We start from the raw sequence: 22270 nt of genomic DNA, 5'->3' as shown, positions 1-22270 counted from the left end.
ACGACCGTTGTCCTCGGGAAGGCCTGCCAGAAAGAAGTGCTGCAAGTAGCGGCGGATGACCATCTCATCAACAAGTGACCGGTTGGCAAGTGGACGGGGTGTAGGGGTGGCGGAGCCCCGTGGAACATCTGAGGACCCAACCGTGAGTACCCCCCTTTATGTCGGGCAAGCCCCTCTGGCAGAAGATCTCCACTGAACCCCTCCTTCGAATCACTTAACATCCAAGTCATGGCAGGCGGGACGAGGGGGAGGGGCTACCAGATGAAGGGCGGTACCGGACGTGAGGCCCACGGACATCACACCCAGGTATAGCTAACCTCCCCTTCCCACTCAGTGCAGTGTTTTTCAGCCAGATGTTTTCAAGCTAGGCTCTGCAGAAGTGAGTCCATAGCCCAGTGTCAGTCATCTTGCTTCAGGAGGTTACTGCTCTCACCTTCAACAAACAGCTTTCTCTCTCTTGCTCAGCTGGGTCTCTCTCCTGGTAGCTGGGACCTCTATTCTTCTGGCTGCTCTGGAAGGGCTTTTCCTGCTGCAAGCTATCCCCCTCTCCTCTTTGGGCTACAAAAGTTCTGGCTTTAAATGGGCCTTGCTGATTTTTCCACCCTCGCCCTCTTTCCCCAGAAGCAGGGTTCCCTGTTACACCACCACACTACAGATTAGGCCACTGACTCATAACCAGGGTGTCACAGCATCTTGGGGTACCATGAGATCCTTTTAAGGGTGCCCTGCTATATAAGCACTGTTGCATGTGCCAACACCTACATGATTCACAGGATAAATCTAGAGATTCCAAAAAGTAATCCATGGTGTCAAAAGCATTCTGATCTGTTGTGGCTGTTCTGAATTCTTTGCAACAGAAGAATTGCCGTATTATTTTTCTGTTATCAAAAGCAAGTCACAGGTGCCCTCTCCAGCACTCCTTTTGAAGCTGGGCAGCCAAAAGGGCTAAGAAAAAGAGGTTGAAACAGAGAGAGAGTGGCTCAATAAGAGGTGTGCTGCTTTGGAAGGCAGCAGGGCTAGTTTCTAACTTGGTCCTTTTCTTTCAAATGGTGCAAGATCTTCTCTATTTATTTTATCCATGAATATTAAACACAAGGTGCGATGCCTCTGCTTCAAGCTGGACACTGGAAAAGGAGCTGCATAGTACCTAATCTGTTATGTGATGGTTTAAGAACCATGCTGGGAAGTCAGAGAGGTACAGGTTCAAACTCTCTCTGAGTGAAAAGGCCCTAGGCACTGGGTCTCCTGCTTCAGGAGCCATTGCTCTGCTCACTCTGCTTTTGGGATAAACATGAGGGAGAGTCCTCCTCTTGCTTGGTCTAACACCAGAGTCATGAGAGAATCCTCTTCCTTTTTCCAACACCTACCAGACATGAGTTTTTGTTCAGCCACAGTGTCATGACCTATTCACATGCACTTGCTTGGCCAGTGTGTTACCTACTGAGCATGCATAGTAGTTGTATAAACACTTCTGTGTCTATACTGCATGGATGAGAGAGTAGTAGAATTGCAAACTATGTGTAAGTGCTAAAAAGGCCATTTATGTGCCTGGAAATAATGCTATTTACATTGATAAAGTGTAACATAATTCTACCTAATATATTTCACTTCCATACTAAATCAAATAACATGCTTTAGTCCTGCACTTTAGTCCTACCATGGCATTAACAGGGGATTGCTGCTGAGTTGAAGATTACCTGGCTGCTTTGCAGCACCCATGCTTGAGGTAATGTTGAGCATCCCTGCTATTGGACTAACCAAGGCAGGTTGTACTTGGTGATTGCATTTCATTCCACTGAGGTAACTTAAGGTAAATTGGCCATCTTACTAAACATGAACTTACTCCCAATGGCTTCTGACTTAACTCATTTACCATGTTTTGTTTCTTCTTTTAGGGATGAAGTTAGAGGTAAGGAGTAAGTGTATGTGGGTATGCAGATCATGGCTTGTCATGAATGGATCATTACTTTAGTTTTGAGCATAGAGTGTAGGTTTCACATAGAGGTGAACCCTCTAGGCCTAGTAGAGTCTCCTGAATATCAGAGGATCCAGGAAAAGAAAGTGTATCTCACTGGCAGACAATGGTAGCAGGGCTTTATGTCTAAGATATAAATACATTTTTTCCTGCTTAAATGTCAAGCAAGAATGGTTCCTGAGACCCTGGAGATACTAGGGATCTGCCAGTTCTGATAACTAGTTTAGATTGCTGCCCCTCTGGACTCAATCGAAGGGAGAGTTGTAGAGGTCATTATTAGAGGTAATTGTGAAATAATCTGTGAGAGGGTAAAATATTAGCTTCTCCTATAGAAGCAATTGTTAGAACATTGTTCAAGAAATATTCTCTTGTCACTGACAGTCTCTTCTTTTATTGCCATCTGTCTTTAACCTTCTTTTCATGAAAAGGTTATGTGGATGATTCTGGAAAGGGAGCTTCATCAACAACTGCAGGTCTCTTTGATCAGCCAGTTCATGCTAGTTGTGGTTTTAGGATGGACTCCATACTGTTTGTGTGCTTTAATGTTTTATTGGTAATGGATGAAGAAAAGGATCAGTGCTAATGCTTTTTGGACACACCAGTCTTGGATGCAGTTGACGATAAAGTATTGTTGATTTGCCTACAGACTTGGTAGAGATAGTCACTCAAGAGGTTCCACTTCTTTCTTTCAGATCTCACAAGTACTGTTAGGCAAGTGCTTTTCATCTCTCCTGAGTTCCCTCTTTTATGTATACAAAGAGGCACTAGGGAGCTGGTGAATAAATTTGGATTCCAATGTCTCTAAAAAGTAGATGGTTCTCAGATACACATTATCACATTTATATCAGTTAAAGACAGATTGCATTTTGGTTTTATTTGAAGGTTGTCAAGAAAAGAGGGTTTTCTTTGGTTGATTTGTTCATTTATATTGCTAGATGTCAGGCCTTAAATTGATAATACACAAAATACTATGAGTAAATGTTATTCTATCTATATTTCACTTCCACCTGTGCTGCCTGCAAAAGATAATAAAAATCAAGTGACAGGACAAGATTCCATACATTGAGGTGCTCAGAAGATCATCTCTCCCTGGTATCCACACCCTACTGAAACTGGTGCAGCTAAGGTATGTTGGGCACCTTTCAAGAATGCCTGACACTTACCTGCTAAAGAAAATCTACGGCAAACTGTCAAATGCAGTACACTTTCATGGTGCACCAAACAATATGCAGTAAGCAGTACAAGAACACCCTAAAAATGTCCCTAAAGAGTTTTGGCATTGACCCAGAGTTGTGGGAGCAAATTGCTAGTGACCGTCCATCCTGGAGGTTATCAGTCCAGAGCAGAGCACGGGCCTTCCAGCAGCAGCTCACAGCAGAGGCAGTGAGGAAGCACATGGTGTGGCAGTGGAGCTCAACCAGCTGCACACACATGTGGGATGAGGCACCCAGGTCACTACACAGAAGTACAGTGGACACACCCAGGGATGCTGGCCCCAGGTCAAGCCCGTCTTGTAGAGACTCACCAATCCCATGGGAGGGGCAGAACATGGTGACAGAGCTGAAAAACAGCCCAGAACAGGCAGGTGGGGGAACTGGAAGTGGCTGTGGCAGCACAGCAGTGGCCGTGTGCCTCGGGGATTGCCCCAGCATGGGCAAATGGTGAGAACCGCAGCAGCAAGCGGCTTACACTGAAGCTGGCTTGGAGGAGCCAGGCAACTTACCAGAAGGTGGGTACTAGTTCTCCACAGTGACAATAACCGGAGGCAGGCCAGAACAACCTCCAGGCAAGACAGAAAGTCATGAGAAAAAGAACCGAGTAAAGAGGAAGGGGAGCTAACTTTCCTTTGTCTTGGCATACAGAAAGTGCTTTTGCTACAGACCTTTTACCTCCTGAGTGGAGAAGTTATACTGGTGCTGGTGGTTTTGTTTATTTGATCCTTAACGCCAGAGAAGGAATTTTGGAAAATTTTCTAAACATTCTGTACCTTTATTGTCATCTGGGAAGCACTAGGCGGGGTGTAGGGGAGACAGAGCCCTGAGATGTGGAACATGTGTCATCTGTGTGAGGGTTGCATGAGGGCATTGAAGATCAGCCTCTCTATTTTCCATAACACCAAAGACGTTGCAGGCGAGAACTTATAGATCTCACACAGATGCATAAACCAACAAGCTGTCTATGTACTGGCGAATGAGTGTACCCTCTCTGGGCGAGAAGTCCTGTTAGACACCAAATGACACACATGGGAGGCTACACGTGACCAGGAAAATGAGGCTCTCTCGTGTTCAGTTCTCATCGCTGTCCTGCCCCTGCTGCAGCAGATTGTTCAGGGCAAAGACTAGGCTTATAAATCACTTGCATACCCACATGACCTATCCTCTACCCCCCTCCTCTCTCTTTCCTCTCTCTTCTTTCTCCCTTTCTCTTTTCTCCCTCCCTTCTTCTTTCTCACTTCCTTTCTCTCTTCTCTTCTCCTCCCCTGCCCCCTCTCCCCCCCCTGCACTGGACGCAGTCATCTTCGCTTGTGAAAGATGAACAACATATCTTTCACAAAAACTAACAAGTAGTTTTTGTCCATCATATTTTAGAAGGAACCTCCTATTAGTTATCTTTAGAGTTTTTTATTGTTAGAGGAGTTCTATTCTATTCTATTTGCATGCACATATGGCATTTTCCAGCTGCATCAGTGTTTTTTTTCTGAGGGCACTTACACAGTTTGTTTTCAAATGTAATCTGGACACACAAGCATCCACTTAGCTACTAAACATGTTCAGCAGATGGTGCTCTGACCAAGCAGGAATGTGATACTGTATGCTTGCTCAGGTATAGGATTGTATCCATGCAAAAACCATGGTTAACAGGTTTTATACCATGGAGGAGGAGAAAACACTCCTATGTTTTAGCCCAAAGGCCTAGCAGTTAGAGCATTCAACAGAAATAGGATACACAAGTTCTAGGCTCTCCTTATCCAAAGGGGTTTAAACCTTCCTCTCCTGCTCCCAAGCACAGTGTTCTAGCCCCTAGGCTAAAAATGGTGGTGACATATTTGGGAAAGTGTTATTTAGGTGTGTAAAAAGAAATAGGATCTAGACCAGAATGTCCAGGTAAACCGTAATTGTCTGTTATGGCCAATTCTGGGAGAAAGAAAATTTTTGAAGCTCATGTATTACAATTTTTATTCACATAGTTCTAGTCATTTCTGACATTTTACAAGTAAAAGACTAGCCTCTCTAGCTTGAGGAATTTACTATTTCAGCTTGTTTGCCAAAACCTTTAGGATTTGAGTTTCTGCTACAAGGAAGATTCAAGCATCATGATTGCTCTCCAGGAAAAAGCCCCACATAATGGTTATATGCATGGAGATATGCAATGTAAATATTGTGTGAGGTGTGCACATTTCAAAATGGGCAAAGTTTGTGCTGGTAGTCTTAAAAGATCATGGGAAAAATTCACCTTTGTGATAACTTCATTTGTTCCAGCAGTTGTATCTTAAAAATGAATTTATCCCCAGATCTTTAATAAATCTGTTCAGTAAGGATTTTAACAGGTCACTTGCTTTACTTTATTTTTTATAACATCCAAGAACACATTTCACTTTCCTCAGAAATTCTGGAAATTTTGTTTACAAACAAATTAAGATTTTATTGGTCATCATTTGGAAAAAGGCATTAGTCATTTGCATACATATAGCACTGTTTACAAAGCTGATGTGAACAGCGAAGACTGTCCTACTCATGTCATTAAGAAGTATCTTGTTCTTAAGAGATGTTACTTAGTTTGATTCTCATTTACAAGAAACTTTTGCAATACATATTTGTTACCAGTAAAACAACAGCTGAGGGAATCAGAGATTAGTTTCTTTGCCTACACTATTGTTTTCAGAGTCAATATGACAACATTGCAACATTAGCTGTTTAAAAAAGACATTTCTAAATCCCTGGCTAACAAATGGTAGTCTTCTTAAAATTAAATTCAGTAAACATTATGGCTTATCTGTGACCCAAGAAAGTCCAGCTACCTCCCCCCATTTAGACTGCTGCAAAGGACAGTATTTACCTTTGATCTGGGAGTCACTAAATCAGTGACCTTGACTTGTCTGACTGTGTGGGCTTGTTTAAAGAGCATTGCACCACTGATCAGAAAAACCAACAGATTGAGAACTGCGTGGCCCAAATATTCAGTTCTTTTTTTTTTTAACCTCAGGCAGTGTATATTTTTGTACCAAATATCACATGGGTGAAGATGACAACTAGGGACACAACAGTTGATTGCCTTGTCGTCGCAATTACTGGTAATAAATCTGCAGCAACATCTGGGCAGCAGAGGTTCAGGAGAGATTTCTCCCCATCCATAGATGTCAAGAAAAAATATTTGAGGAAAAATGCGTGAAAAGTGTATTTCAAATATTTCTTGCTTGTAACATAAATTTCCCCTGATACTATTTCTGAGTGATTTAAAAAGATCTGCTTTCAGGTCTAACTTAGGCTTTGTCTACTCACAAGAGTGTTGCTAACATCTGTATGTTGTTTAGGAATGTGAAAAGCCATACCTCTAACGAACAATAGCTATATCAGCAAAAACCCCAGTGTTCATACACATAACCAAAAAATCCCTGCTTGACAATACAGTTTATTCTGTTTTGGAAACTGGGTTACGGTATGAGTAAAAGAATGCTTTTGCCAGTCTGAGCTGTATCTCCACAAGGTGGGTGCTAGTTTGCTCATATAGTTCAGTTAGTTTGGCTAGTCAGCCCTGTAGTGTAAATGAGACTTCTGGTTAGAAAATAAACTTTGCTGCACTGGAGTCCTCACTTGACTTCAGCATTTGCAGGATGAAACTACTAAACATCTCCTGTACAACAATCACACTTTGTTGTGCTTCCAGGCTGTCCTCAGACAAGCATAACAAATACATAATGACATGCTGTATTTTGACATTTAAGGGGGAAGACCAGGCAAAGGTACTGGGTGGGACTGGTCTTCAAGCAAGAAGAGCACTGAAAGCCACATCAGACACATGGGTCTGCACCTCTCACACCGTCACTCCATTAGCTAGCAGGGCCTCAACTTTTTTAGAGTCAGGGCACTGCCCCCCCCCCCAAATATTTTGAATTTGGTGGCTACCCCTGGTAAGAACTATGGCTGGTGCTGCCTCTGCTTACCTCAGTGGTTCTCAACCAGGTAAAACTGCCGTGTACCCGAAGCACAACCAAAATGAGGGCCTTGTTATATGTTCCACTATGAGCTGCACAAATGTTGATCAGCTTAATGCTAGCTTGCAGTCACACCTTCAGCCTAAGTGACACATCTGTGGGGAGTAGCCACACTTCAATGGAACAGGAGCTGGGTTATGTGGATCAAGAAATAATCCTGCCCTGGTATAACTTTGAGCTGCATAATGAGTGCTTTAAGCCACTTAAAGGTGTTAGCATGTGGACAATCCAGGGGTTAAGAGCTCCAGGAGCAGGCAGGAGAGCTGGGCCATGCTGCTACCCTTCCTAGTCCAACCCTTCATGGCATCTCCCAGACAGAGACACACAGGGCATGTGGAACTGTCTTGTGTACCTTTGTTTCTAGGAGAAGCGTGGTGGGAGTGGATTGGGAAGACCTGTGGCACGAGGAAGCTGTCCTGCTTGCTTTACGTTTATTGGAGACCCCTAATGAAGCAGGAGAAGTGTGCATACCACAGCCCTTTTCAATCTGGCTGTGCACCAGGTGTGTGGGGCACTCTTACCTGGTTACCCACCACCACAGGAGTGGCAGTGGTGCCTGTGACTTTGGGTGCCTGATACTGCAGTTGAGAACCACTGACCAAGGGCCTGCACTCAGATGTGCACATTTCATGAACCACAGGGCTGAAACGAGATTTTCTTAATATTTGTAAAAATAATATTATAACTACCATTCAGTTTCAAGAGAACAGAGGTCAACTGAATGTTATTAATTCTGTGCATTTTACACCATGCCCTAATGGCCTAGTTGTTAACTCCTCTTCTGAGACTCATGAAACCTGGCTTTAATTCCCTGCTCCACCACAAGCTTCCTGAATGACCTTTGGGCAAGTCACTATCCTTTCTGTATCTTCAGTTCCCAATGTGTAAAACCAGGCTGTTAATACTTCCCTAACTCAGAGGAGTGTCATGGGAGTAAGTGCATTAAAGATTGTGAGGTGCTCCAATATAGTGGTAATACAGTGTCAATATGACTACTAAAGGTAGTCCGAGATAGTCCAAAGACACCTAAGATAAGTCCTAAGTGATGTCATTTACTAGTTAACATAGAAAAATGAATACAATAGGAGATTATGGTCATGTAGCCAGTTTGTGGCTTCTTTTAGCAAATAAAAACAGGAAATGTGTGTTGCCAAATTGTTTGTGGGGTTAAGACACCAGAGGTCAAATTCCTTGGAGTAGCACTTGCTTAGGCCACCACTGATTTTGATCCAAGATACTTAATAATTAAGCTTATAGATAGGTTAAGCAAATTTTTGGAATTTATGTGGTTTACAAGAATTTCAACAACAGCACAGGTATAGGAAAAAGGTCTAAAAACAAGCAATTTCATATCTTCCCATCTTTGTTTCTGATTAAATGAAAGGTGGTCTTTTAAGGGGACACTGAAGAAAACTATCTTTAGTTGAATAAAAATATTGGTTCTTTTAGAAAGAAAAATGTGTCTTATCATGGTCTTTAGTTTTTGTTCTGTTTGAATGCATGAACATTTGCTTGATGGTTGCATTATTACTACAGGAAAATACACTGGATTTCTTTTGTCATCTAAAGTAAAATTATAGAGAGAAATAACCAGTGACATGAAAACTCCCATGTTTGTATATGAGATCACTGAATAACTGAAATGCCCTTGCTAATACCAATTGGACAAATATTGGACAGTAGTGTAAGGACTTAATTCAATAACCTGCAAGCTCACAAATTGCATACATGCATGTTTTCAGGGGAAAAAGCAACTGAAAATAACTGGTAAATAAACAAAACAACAGCCCTGTGTCTGAATATATACAGAAATCAGGGTTGCTGGTTCAAGAACAAATATTTTGGCAAAGAGCACAGAACTAGGTGCTTCTCCAAAGCAAAAGTCCATATTATTTGAGCATGATAACTAGCTGTAGTAATTAATATGCCTCAGTGTAGGGCAGCCACTAGAGGGTTACATAACTATTCATGAGAAGCACTAACATTTGGTCGGATAGGATATACTGCATCAGCTTGTGTAATATACCACCTACATTAGGGAGAGATTTATTTGCTTCACTATGAATATGGCATGTCTACTAACCTTAGTGGAAATAAAACACAGGTATCTTGTGCAGGAAAAGAATACTCTTCCACTCCATTGTTTGCACATTCATATTTGGCCTGTAATAAATAAGGATCAAAAGCTGAAGGAACTTTTGAATACTAGTCTTCAGGCGAGGTTGTTAAAGGCACAAATGACAATTAGTTATCTAATACCTAATGAGAGAAAATGGGAAGTAGGTACTCACCTGCCATTTGTGTCTTTAAATAGCTCACTCTCAAAAAAAATATCATCTCAGAATTTATTCCCCAAAACAGGCATGCCCATTGTTGCTTATCAAACTCCAACATAAGGAGTCTCATACTATTCCCTAAAAATGTAAGGTGTGTATTAAAATGTTGGCATCAAATAAACATAGAAAAAGTTAACAAATACTAATATAACAATGTTACCCTATGCCACTATTGAGTCTTTATTATTGTTGTAACCTAATTAGACACATTAACTGCACAACACATTCTTTAAAAGATCATTATGCATATATAACTTTTATTCATAGGCAACTATAACACATGATTATGCTCTGATATTTTCTTAAGATTTTCTTATTCTTGTGAATATTTCTGATAGTCAAATTATTTGCTATATTAGTCATCAACACAGAACAGAGAATGCACAAGCATAAGAGTTATACTTCAAGGTTTTTTAATTAAAGGTAATATTTCAGAACATTTTTTGAGATACAAACGATCTTGGGCAGAAGGGAATCTTCAATGTATTTTTTTTTTTACAGTAAGGCAAAAAAGCCCAATATTTGTATATCCTGGGTGCATCTACACATTCATTAACGTACCATAGTTACTGTGCATTCATTTTAGTGTTTGGCTAACCAAGTACTAAATCAATGCACAGTAACTCATGCTACAGCGCAGTAGCACCGGCATACGGGTTTTTAGTGATGCATACTGTGCAGTAGCATATTAACATGGTTTTTGCCCGACACACTACTGTGCAGTGGTATTGGGCTACTGCACAGTTAGCATCTCATGTAGACACGCTCCCTGTATACTAAATATCCATTGGTTAACTGTGACAGCTGGTACAGATTTTCAAATAATGTACATACCATAAAAGATATTTTTTCTTTGTAACACCAATATTAAAAAGTGTAGCTGTGGGTTTTCTGGCTCTATTTTGACACCTCACTCTCCCTGTTTATGTCATGTTCCACATTCTGAGCTTGATTCTGACATATGTATATGTATATGTATACGGAGCAAGTGTTGTCAAAATCAGGTTCCAGTCCCACAAAGCATGTCAATACTCCCATTAAAATAAATAGAACTAGTCATATGCTTTCTCAACAGGCACCATAATTTTAAATACCTTTAAAAGAATTCTCACACACTAGGCCTCTGCTTCCCAACCAAGACTTATGAAGTGGTGTGTTAAAAATGATTATGTAGCCATTATGTACTTGCCATATACTGATACACATAAAAATGTATATTTATGAAGTATGTCATCTTCAGATACCTCAGATCTGTACAGTATAATTTGGCACTATGGATAATATCATTTTGATTAATATTAAAGAAAATACTTATTTAAAATTTAAGGTTGCAGAAAAGAAGAAACATACAAGGTTGTGACATTTGGTACATATGTCCCCCAGTTAATATAACTTTTATGGTGGTTTTCGGAAAAAAAACTGACTTCAAGTGATCTGGTTAGGAGGTGATTTTAAGGATGAATCTACAGATCATCTATGGATGATTTCTAAGGATGTATTTAAATTATGCTTTTAGAAAGGGAGGGTATATGTGACATTGAGATAAGGTCTGTCCTGAGATGTTGCTCAACTAGTGAATTTGTTCAGGGACAAAGTGAACAGAGATGTTAAATATTAACAGAGAGATGATGACTCTTTGTAGTCATCGGACCTATCATAAACAAGCCAGGAAAATTAAGAATGTCTCATCCATATATATATATATGAACTCACAGTGTCTCTTGCCATCAGAGCCTTCAGCAAAGGAAGCTGAGATGTTCAAGCGAGTCAGCATCATGAAGTTGTTGCTCTTGTTTCTGCTCTGTGTTTCCATAGTTAAAGTCCAGTCTCAACCTGACTACGATCCTGAGGTTGTAGTAGTGATAATACTTAATAACAATAATAATGTTTAATTTTATTTGATTGCATGCATGACTTTGTAAGCTTTTGAATTCAGTTAATCTACAAAACTGAAAAATGTTAAACTACATCGAGAATATATTCATGCTCCACTTATGGAGCTCAAGTACTTCTAATTATATTTTTTCTTTCATATTTAACAACAAAATAGTTTCATTTCTATTTTCTGATATGTTTTCCTTTCTTTCCTTCTCCTGTTGTAGGATGTTGACACCCCTACGGTAAGACTGAATTTTTGCTATGCTCCGCTAAATAGGTTCAAGAATTTGCAGCAATGTTGATTTTTCATGAATAGCACAGGAAGCAAACTCTGCAAGTTGAAAAGGGTAGCAAAGTGTGTGATAAGTAATGTGTTGAACCAAAGTTTATTGATGTCAGTAGAAATCTTTCCATTGATTCATTGGACTTTGAATAAGACTTTAAATGAGGAACAAAAGCAATTGGCTGCCAGCTCATATAGCTCTGGATTATAAATCATCTCTGAATTATAAATCTACATGTGCGCTGCTGCACAGTAGAAAACTTCACAGCAGGATAGTATTTGTATTAACAAGTACTTTGTATTAACAAGTACTATGCTGCTGTGGAGTTAATTAATTTACTCCAACCTAATGGGGTGCATGTGTAGATGTGCAATGTTTACTGCAGAGCTACTTACTCTACTGTGCAGTAAACATCCTGTATAGATGTGTCCGGAGAGTACATTTTGGAACAAAAGTAGAGGAAATTGCAAAACAATCAGGGACCATCTATTATTAACTTATTAACATTTACACCTCTGATATATTTTACTGACGGAAATAATTTAAGATCAAATTATTATTTGATTTAGGGTCTGACAATATATTTTTTATATTTTACAAACCCCAAACAAATGAGGACCACCAGCTGGGATGAACAAGATACTTTTTCTTAAATATTATTTTCTGGAAATATTATTCTACTAAATAGCTTCCCAGCAGGTTTCTAATGCATACATTGCTTGCTTTTTTGTTGTCTAATCCTGAAGTCCTTATCTGTGAGATAAGTGTTACTAATTTCAGTGGGATAGCATAGAAGGGTGGAAGGTTGGAAAAGCGTTTGATTCAAAGTCTTTATCTTTTGGTCCAGACAAAATATTTCGGTTCCCCAGCCCTGTTTTTGTTATTCAGCACTTTGGAGTTTTTAGTGATCGTGTTTTAAAATAGATAAATAGGGTTTTTTTAGAAAGTGTTTAACGCTCTCAACAGCTGAAAATATAATGCACTACAGCAAATGAATAAATTACAATCTCAGTGCTACCTACAAAAATTTGTGGACATGATTCTAATTCTTAAGTCATCCCCCTCCTCCCTACCTGACACACGCTATTTCCTGATACAGATTTATGATCATGGCTGCTCTTAGCTATGTTTCTGTGCTTGCAGTAAGTAATATTGCCCAATCATGGTGTTATTGTCCTTCAAAAATTTACTTTACTCATTGTCTGAGGAATTAGTTCAGGCCAGAACTACAGCTGCACAAGTATCTTGTTTCTGACCATGTCCAGAAACATACATTACAGGAAGGTTCAAGAGACTCCCAATTGAGGGCAATTATAGAATAACTTGCCTTTCATTTTTTATATTAATTGCCTGAGTACATACTGTCTTCTTAGCTATACGAAAAAGTGGCTAATCCCCACTTTTTTTTAATTCCCTTTCAAAGCTCCATGGTATACAATGGTTATGTTATATAAAATGTATTTCTTGTGATTAGCTTTAAATTTGTTAATTTTACTGGGCCTTTTCTCTTTTTTTGCTATTTTGAAGTGGACTGTTTAGCCTGGCAAGAAAAGGCATACCTATTACTAACACATAACATAATACTGCATTATTATTTCTATTTCACTTAGCTCTCTTAATATCTTTTTTCACTCTTTTTATTGTCAAAGCTTGTTAGGTAAATGCTTTTGTTTACCTGCCGATGATGATGCTTAGGTTTTTGACCAAAAGTATCTTTTTACTTGTATAGAATTAGCATGCTTCTGCTAAATTTAAAACTGATAAGATGGTGCAATGATGATTGAAATGTACAGATAAATACTTATTTTATTATTACATGTTGCTTTTACATATCCAACTTTAAATAATGGATATTATAATATTCTAACAATGAATATTATAATGCATAGTTATGAAGTGTTTTCTCTTGCTTTTGTTTGTGTAGGGTGAAGAAGCATCCGTAGATGTTCGAGGACACAGGCCATTGGATAAAAGTCGGGAGTTACGTCCAACCCTTAGACCAGCTCCTCCTCCCATTTCTGGAGGCGGATATCGTCCTCGTCCAACGAAACCACCCACCAGTGGCAAACAGAAAGGGCCCATTGTTTATCCTGATGCTGGAGGCTGCAAGCATGCAGCAGATGAGCTAGTAGGTCTATTCATATTATAACTGTAGTGTAGACTGATGTAGTTAACAATAAGAGTTTTTTCCTTGATTTCAGAATTATATCAAATCTCACAGCACAGTGCGGACTTATCTGAGCAAAAAAACGTTTTCCATTAGGTACCTGCCAATCCTTTTTCACTTCATTACTGTTGTCTTTTATCAATAGTGCATGTGGAAAATGCAGGGTTAGAACTTGGTGGGCTTGTTCAGTTGCTCAACAGGTCTTTTCTTCCTGGAATATTCCTTAGGCAATTGAAGTGAATTTGATACACAGATTTTTCCAGTTGGATATTGATGCTTCTCCAGAAATAATAATATTTTTTTCCAGAATTTATCTTTAAAAATTGTTGCTCAGTTCATTCTTTTATTATAGTGAGGCTAAGCATGCCCATGTTTGAAAGTCTGGGCTCTAAGGGTACCTATACACAGTCTGGGGGGCTGCTCCAATGCACTGGAATTATGACTAGTCAGAGCAGACTCGACTACTCAAGTCATCTGGAGCATGCTAATTAACATGCTCCAGCTTCCATGTCTTATGTATCTGCATCCCCACACTTCAAAATGGCAGCAGGAGTGCTTTAATGCTCATTTGATGAACTTTAGACAAAGTGCCCTACTGCCATTTTGAAGCGTGGGGATGCCGATACACAAGATTCTCCAGGAGCATTAATTAGAGCAGTATACAGAGGCATTCTAATTAAAGTGCCCCCCTCCCTTCCGAAGCATGTGTAAAAATGCCCTAATTTACCACACTTGTAACTGATTCTTTTGTTTTTTAGGGCGTGTTGTGTCCAACTGGATGTGAGCTGCAAATGACATTGGTAAAGCAAGAGAAAAGTGTGAAATCAACTGTTCATGACCTAAGTGATAAAGTACATATATTATCTAAAAACTCTGGAAGTTTCCAAGTGTATGTGACTACGATAGAAGAAAATTTGGTAAAAAGAAAGAAACAAAGAGGAGGTACATTGTTCATATGTATCAGCGCATTAAATTGGAATTACAGACATTTATATTGCCACAGTTACTTATACATAACTTGGGACTTTTTAAAAGGGTTACAGTTATCAAAGAGCATTCACATTGGGAGCTATGATCTCACAAACTCATAATCTTAAATCTAATGATCCAAAAGGAGAGCCATGAGCTTGGCTCTGCTTTTATTGAAGTCAGAGGTAAAGCACTCACAGGGCATCCCAAAGTTATTCCAACAGTCCCTTTTCTTCCCTCACTGCTTTCTGATGCCCATCACGTTTTTGAGGTCCAGTTCTTGGGCAGCCATTGGGGCTTCTAGAAGCATGTCTCTTACAGTTCCTTGGCAGTAGGAACAAATAACGAATCTACAAGTATATCCTCATTGCAGGGCTTAAAGAAAAGTGTTTGTATGGGCTGGAATCAAGGTAGCTAGGAGAAAAGCAATAAAGCAGTCTTTCCATGGCTAAGGAAGAAGTGAAGTAGTAAATACTGCTGACTGATCATGTTTTAGAATGCAATTATCTTCAACTAGTTGGCAAACAAGTTGCAAATCATGATGCCTTTTACACATTTTTGTTTTTCAGACAATCAGAATGTAGTTTCTGAGTATAACACAGAAATAGAGCAGCAGTATCATTTCATTAAGGAGAGTATGGACAACAATATTCCATCTGCCATCCGAGTTCTTCGTTCAGTTGTGGACAACTTACACAAAAAGATACAAAAACTGGAAGCTGCCATAGCATCCCAGATGGACAACTGCCGCTCCCCTTGCACTGTTTCTTGCAATATCCCAGTGGTTTCAGGCAAAGGTAATTCATGTAGATCTAAAGAAAATATCCCGTTTAAATCCTGGTACAATTGGACAGATACATTATCCAATTCAATTTCATCTTTTTGTTAAATGTCTGATACTAGTCACCAATTAGGATACCAAGGCAGATAGACCAGCATCCTAAACCGATATGGAAAATCATGTGTTACCTGTTGTATATTTTAATTGGGTTTTGGATTTTTAAATGGCCTAATTGTAGGAGCAGAAGTTTCACTGGCTTTCAAAATATAGAAAGCGAATAGGAAATTGTGCTCCTAAATCATTTAGGCAGTTTTGAAAATCTCAATCTATATAAGTGTCAGTCTGGTTCTTTCTTGATTCTTTTGAATGGCATATCATTTATCATTTGGATCAGAGATTCTTAACCAGGGTGCCAAGGCACCCTGGGGTTCCACAAGTTCCTTTTAGTGCTGTTAAAGATGCAAACACCCACATGCAAACCGAGAAATTTCAAACAGAAATCGGTTCTGTCAAAGCATTCCGACCTGTTGTGGTCTTTCTGAATTCTTTGCATCCTTGCAATAGACAAATTGCTCTATTATTTTTCTGGAGTAAAAAATGAGTGAAAGGTAAGAGCTGACATTTTCCAAGTGGTGTTTTGGGTCTAAAAAGGCTGAGGGAATGATTTAGATCAAGGTGAAATCTAGCTTAAGTTAGATTTTTTAAAATGTTATTATTGTGTAATCAGTGAAAAGAAGTATATCCTTTTAATCATTTTCTCTATGCAGAGGATTGTTCTAGTAGAAGATCATAGCTCTCAAAATAAGATGCACTATTGGTTTATGTTTGCAGAATGTGAAGACATTTTCAGAAAAGGAGGTGAGACATCAGAAATGTACCTCATTCAGCCCGATACTTTCAGCAAACCTTACAAAGTTTACTGTGATATGTCTACAGAGAAAGGAGGTCAGTGTGAGATAAACTATGATGTTGTGAGAAGGAAAATATTAACAAAAAGAATTTGTACTCTTACTTCTTTGCATTTGTGTATGTTAGGATGGAATCACAATTTACTGAATTTATTATTAGTTAATTTAAAGCACTTGTTCTCCAGCTATGACTTGTGATACATTTATATTTTATTAATATAGCATCTTCTCTGTAGGTTATGGTATATTACTTCCTCACACCAGCTTTTTTTGTCATCTACAGAATTCTTAAATGTTTTGAGAACCAAGTACTGGGAGACTGGGTTTTGAGACAGAAGGGGGCCCATAATAAGAGTTTCTCTAGTAAAGCTGTGAAATAAATGGTTGAATAATCATGAAATGGAAGTAGTATATAAAATGTTGATACATTGTAAAAGGACAGCATAGTTGGGTGGGCTAGCTGGGGCTGCATACAGACATTTGGGGAGGTTAGGGGGAAGGACGTTAGATTGAGTTAGAAATAGCTACCTGATCTAAGGCAAGTCAGGATGGGCTGGTTGTATGGTGGTAATTTATCTGCACTTGTTCAAGGACTGCGTTGTATTATTTATTAATCCACAAAAAATAGGGAAACATGGGAGGAAATGCAACTGAGGCTTCCTTTGCTTCCCAGAACTCCTCCTAAAGGTCTAGCACCATATCATCACCTCCAACCTATGTCAAAATCTAGTGCAGCATGAAGGTTTTCTAGTGTTTCTTGCTTCTGACATGGAGCTAGATGCTCAAGCCAACAGAACAATTTAACTTTTGAAAGATTATTTCAAGTAGTCATGCTCCAAAGAGAGAACTATTGCTTCTCTAGTATTGTCATTGCTTCTATCTTAAGGGAACAAACAATTCCCTGAGACTCTGGGAGTAAGATACTGCTCAACATGAGTAAAGGTGGCAGTTTATAAACAGTAACATTTCAGTCCTGCGCCAATTTGAAGTCAACTGCAAAGTTCCCTTGGACACAAATAGGATCAGGACTGTGCCCTAAAATTATTTTTCCAGTATATAATTTATAAATTGTTGCTGTTACAGGATGGACTTTGATTCAGAACCGTCAAGATGGAAGTGTTGGCTTTGGGAGAACATGGGATTCATATAAAAGAGGATTTGGAAATGTTGCAAAGGGTAGAGAGAAAAAATACTGCAATACCCCAGGTAAAATTCTGAACACAAAACATGAACTGGTTTTGTTCTTACAACTATTCTATAATGTTTCTTATAGTTTCCCACAATCAATTAGAAACAATTTCATGAACTAACCAACTGCAATAGATTTTGGGCAAGTAGTAAAGATGCATTAAAGTATATTCTGAATGTCATTTTACAGGATTTGCTTTCATTGTTTTCAGGTGAATATTGGCTTGGAAATGATAAAATCAGCCAGCTCACCAACATCGGACCCACTGAGGTTTTAATTGAAATGGAGGATTGGGATAATAATAAGGTTTCAGCTCAATATGGAGGATTCACCATCCGGAATGAGGCACACAAGTATCAGCTCTCACTTAGTAACTACAAAGGCACAGCTGGCAATGCCCTTATGGAAGGAGCTTCACAACTGCATGGTGAAAACAGAACAATGACAATTCATAATAGCATGTACTTCAGCACTTTTGACAGAGACAATGATGGATGGTATGTACAATATTTGCATTAGCAATTTCATTAGGTTGGGGTTTTTTCTATTGAGCTGCAGCTAACATATGTAAGACCCTAGTGCTTAATGTGCAGCTGACTACATTATTCCATGGTGTCTTCAAATATGCTCATTCAGCAAAGTTTTGCAATCACACAAGGTATGTGATCTGCCAGTCACCAGCCAGGTACATGCAATGTTCCACTGACATATCCAAAGGCAGAATTTTCCCCAGTGAAGCCATGGGTTGGATTTCAGCCATACCAGAATCAAATACTAAGAACCTTCAAACACAGCTGCACTGTTTCTGATAATCATATCAATGTCTACAAATTGGCATTTTTTCACACCATGCAATCCTTTTAGTAACTGAAGATGTTACTGATTAAATAGCGCTCATGATGACACTGATTCAATAAACAAGTGAATACTTAGTACTAGAAAGAATTTGGGCAAGGAGTAGTAGTAGAAGGTAATATCTGTGCTGTTTAAGTCCTTGACTTCTTATAATCAGTTTTCCAACCTAAAGGTGACAGCTTTGTGGTGTGAACTAATGTCAAGTGAAGTCTAGAATAAGAATAAGGTCATCAAGCTTATTTTCAAATGCTACCAAAACTGCATTGAACCCAGATAACTAGAAATCAAAATAGAATACAGGGTGTGTGTTTACATGTGACATTTACTGCGGAGCTGACTAATTAACTCTGCAGTAAAGCATCAACATCCACATGTACAACGCTATTAGGCCACAGTAAACTAATACGCACCGCCATAGGATAGTACTGCCCAACACAGGTAATATCCTAAGCAGCATTATAGTTTCATAGTTGGTAGGGTCGGAAGGGACCTGAGCAGATCATTAAGTCCGACCCCCAGCTATGTGCAGGAAAGAATGCTGGGGTCAAACAACCCTAGCTAGGTGATTGTCTAGCCTCCTTTTGAAGACCCCCAGGGTAGGAGTATTTATTTAGTATGCTGCAGCACACATGTAGATGGGGATGGGCTGGCTGCGGCATGAGGGTGCTTCAGTGCCGGGGGCTGCCAACTCAATGTGCTGTGGTCATTGGTGCACATTGGCGATGCATAGGGGATACACACGGGTGCATGTGCACCCCCTGAGATCAGACGTGCACCCTCTGAAAGCGCCAGCCACGAAACTGGAAGTGCTGGTGGAAGTGCACTTCCAGTTTTGCTGCTGGCTCAGCGATCTGCCGCTGGGGTACTCCCCTCCCCGCCCCCCTCAGTCAACCAATGGGGGACCCCCCCCCATCGGTGATCTGGTGTCCCCCCAGACTCGGGAGGCACCAGTCACCCATATTGGTGCATGTGTAAATGCTGCTCCCGGGAGTGATAAATTCTGGTGCAAACTGCTCCAGAGTTTATTCAGTCACCCTAATTGCACATGTAGATGCTCCCATGGAGCTACTCTAGTACTTAGCTTCTAATGAGCTTTTCATTGAAACTAGGCCCCCCCCTGTAAGTTTTAACGAGGCACGTAAGTAAACCTGTTTTGTTACAAAAGGCTGACAAATATCAGCAAACTAAAGCAGACCCCCCTAAAAAAGATAGAGCAAGAATTGTGCTCAATAGTTTGAGGACAGAGGACCATCTTTCAAAAAATATTACTTAATAACATTTGTCTCTTGTAGATGATTCATTTTACATGGCGATTCCTTCTGTGAACTTTTCATTATTGATTGGCTACTAGCAAGCTTTTTTATCCAGTGAAGTGTATGGTGCACACTCTAGACAGTTAGTCTTTGGTGGAAAATTTAGGGACAACTTTTGATACATTTTTAGGATCAACAAAAATTCCCACGTACACACACACACACACACACACACACACACAAAGTTATTCTGTTGTCTTGTCTATGTACGGTTCATTCGTTGTTATTAACTGTGTATACTTTTTCCTCTAGGATACATGCAGATCCAAGAAAACAGTGTTCTAAAGAAGATGGTGGTGGCTGGTGGTATAATCGCTGCCATGCAGCCAACCCCAATGGCAGATATTATTGGGGTGGGCAGTACAGCTGGGATATGACAAAACATGGTACAGATGATGGTGTTGTATGGATGAATTGGAAAGGGTCATGGTATTCATTGAAGAAGATGAGTATGAAGATTAGACCATTCTTTCCACAATAAATGAGCAATGCCAAATGTTTTCATGCTCATATCTTGGATACCTTCTTTGAGTGCATGCCCACTGAATTTTGTTTACATCAAAGAAACAAATGCACCAAAGTTTATATTTGAATATATTGTGACCTAAACTGGAATGTATTCCTGGCCCATTAAAATAACTCACAAGAACTTTTGTACCATTTTTTATTTGATCCCATGATACACATATAACTAACAGCATTATTTATAGTCCTGAATCAGGTCCATTCCATTTGCTTATAAAACCATTCAAAACCAAAGGGAAATAATTCGTTAATTTTACTAGCTCCTTCATCTAAATTATACATATTTATACATTTTTAACACAGAAACAAGTGTTTTCAGTGAGGTATATTAATGTTCATTAAACATTTTCTGCTACTGTATAAGAACATGTTCTTATTTTATATAATGTAAGGTGCACTAACCTGACATATAATCCAATGAGAAGGAATAAAGAAAAAAATTGTAAAGTCACAAGCCACCAGTTGTTCTGTTCATATCTTACCCCCTTAGTCAGTGGTTCTCAACCAAAGTGCTACAGCAAGCTGGGGTGCCATGAGATCCCTTAAAGGCTGTTGCATGATGCTTCTCAATATTAGCACTGTGATGTGTGCAAAACCTACATAAGTCACAAGATAAATTCAGAGTTTTCAAACAGGAGTGTCAAATATATTCTGACCTGTTATGGTCTTTCTGAATTCTTTGCAAGAAATGAATTGTTCTATTACTTTTCCATAGTCAAAAAATGAGTGAAAGCTATGAGCTAGCATTTTCTGAGAGGTACCATGAGGCTAAGGAGGGGCCTCTTGAGTCAAAAAGATTGAGAACCATTGCTGTAGGCCAGGGATGGACAAAATACATCCCACAGACCAGATCTGACTCACCAACTGATTGTATACAGCCCACAGCTGCCTCCATGATGCTCCGCATTCGGCCGAGCCCCACCTGCTCCCACCTGGGGCAGCCTGCACCGTGCTCTCACCATACCTGCCCTATGCCTGCTGACTTTACTGTTCCAGCCCTGGCCCTGGCCCTGGCCCTGGTCCCAGCCAGCATACACAGTTTCCCAGTGGGGCTGCTCCCACTGCTGCTGCAGTCAGCCAGATACTGCTCAGCTTTCCTTGCCTTCCTCTTCCTCCTTCTCCTACTGTCCCTGATGCACTACCCCAGACAGCAGGTAGCATGTGACATAGTGGTAGAATGGGGATGTGTCTCTCCCTTCCCCTCCTCCTTTCCCCAACTCCTAGCCAGCTCCGAGGACCTATTGAATGGGCAGCCCCTGACAAACACATACACCCCCACCCCCCTCACATACACACCATACCCCCTCCACACACATGCTCCCACCCCACCACACACACAATATACCAGTGTAAGACTTTATTTTGACCTATATGGAATCACCTCTATATACACGAATCAAAAAACATAAATCAGAGAAAAAACATTTTTTGAAATAAAATTAAAATGTGTTATAGTAGATGAGACAAGGTTCCTTGGGTGAATTTAATATCTTTTATTAGACCAACCCAAAGAGTTGGAGAAAAGTTAGTAAGCAAGCTTTCGGGTTCAAAAACCCTTCATCAGGCTAAGGAAGTTTCAGCAGTTGGTATGTGCTCTTCCTGGATGGAATGACAAGTAAACAAGCCAGGGGCTGGGCTGGGCTGGGCTGGGCTGGGCTGGGGAGTCAGTTGCCAGGCAGATTATAATGTATCAAAAATCTAATGTCTATGTTTAGTCCCTGATCTCTAGTATCCAGCAGGTTGATGAAATGGAGTTCATAGGCTCGTCTCTGGGAAGTGTTGTGTAAATTTCCCTTGAGGATCAGGACTGAGAGATTGGAGAGAGAGTGGCCCTCCTGTGACAAATGTGCCCCCACTGGTAATTGGGTGTTTCTGTCT

At 39.9% G+C, this 22270-nt stretch overlaps 1 protein-coding gene across 1 annotated transcript; it reads left to right on the top strand.

Annotated features, from left to right (window-relative positions):
• The first annotated feature begins 11259 nt into the window (after positions 1-11259).
• On the top strand, positions 11260-20843 carry FGB (fibrinogen beta chain). Its single transcript, XM_006034056.3, has 9 exons — positions 11260-11373; positions 11626-11643; positions 13610-13813; positions 14611-14794; positions 15391-15618; positions 16434-16547; positions 17594-17716; positions 17911-18196; positions 20120-20843. The coding sequence occupies exons 1-9, from the start codon at positions 11278-11280 to the stop codon at positions 20346-20348; spliced, it is 1482 nt and encodes a 493-aa protein (XP_006034118.1). The 5' UTR covers positions 11260-11277; the 3' UTR covers positions 20349-20843.
• Positions 20844-22270: the final 1427 nt, after the last annotated feature.

The sequence above is a fragment of the Alligator sinensis genome, unplaced genomic scaffold (genome assembly GCF_000455745.1).
Source record: "Alligator sinensis unplaced genomic scaffold, ASM45574v1 scaffold1146_1, whole genome shotgun sequence".
NCBI lineage: Eukaryota > Metazoa > Chordata > Crocodylia > Alligatoridae > Alligator > Alligator sinensis.
This window is presented reverse-complemented; position numbering and strand designations above follow the sequence as displayed.

Excerpts from the sequence above, each read along its gene's own strand:
- FGB (XM_006034056.3), top strand. The coding sequence starts at position 11,278 with ATGTTCAAGCGAGTCAGCATCATGAAGTTGTTGCTCTTGTTTCTGCTC. Across the intron at positions 13,814-14,610 it reads AGCATGCAGCAGATGAGCTA|GGCGTGTTGTGTCCAACTGG; the intron begins GTAGGTCTATTC and ends TTTGTTTTTTAG. Across the intron at positions 16,548-17,593 it reads TATGTCTACAGAGAAAGGAG|GATGGACTTTGATTCAGAAC; the intron begins GTCAGTGTGAGA and ends TTGCTGTTACAG.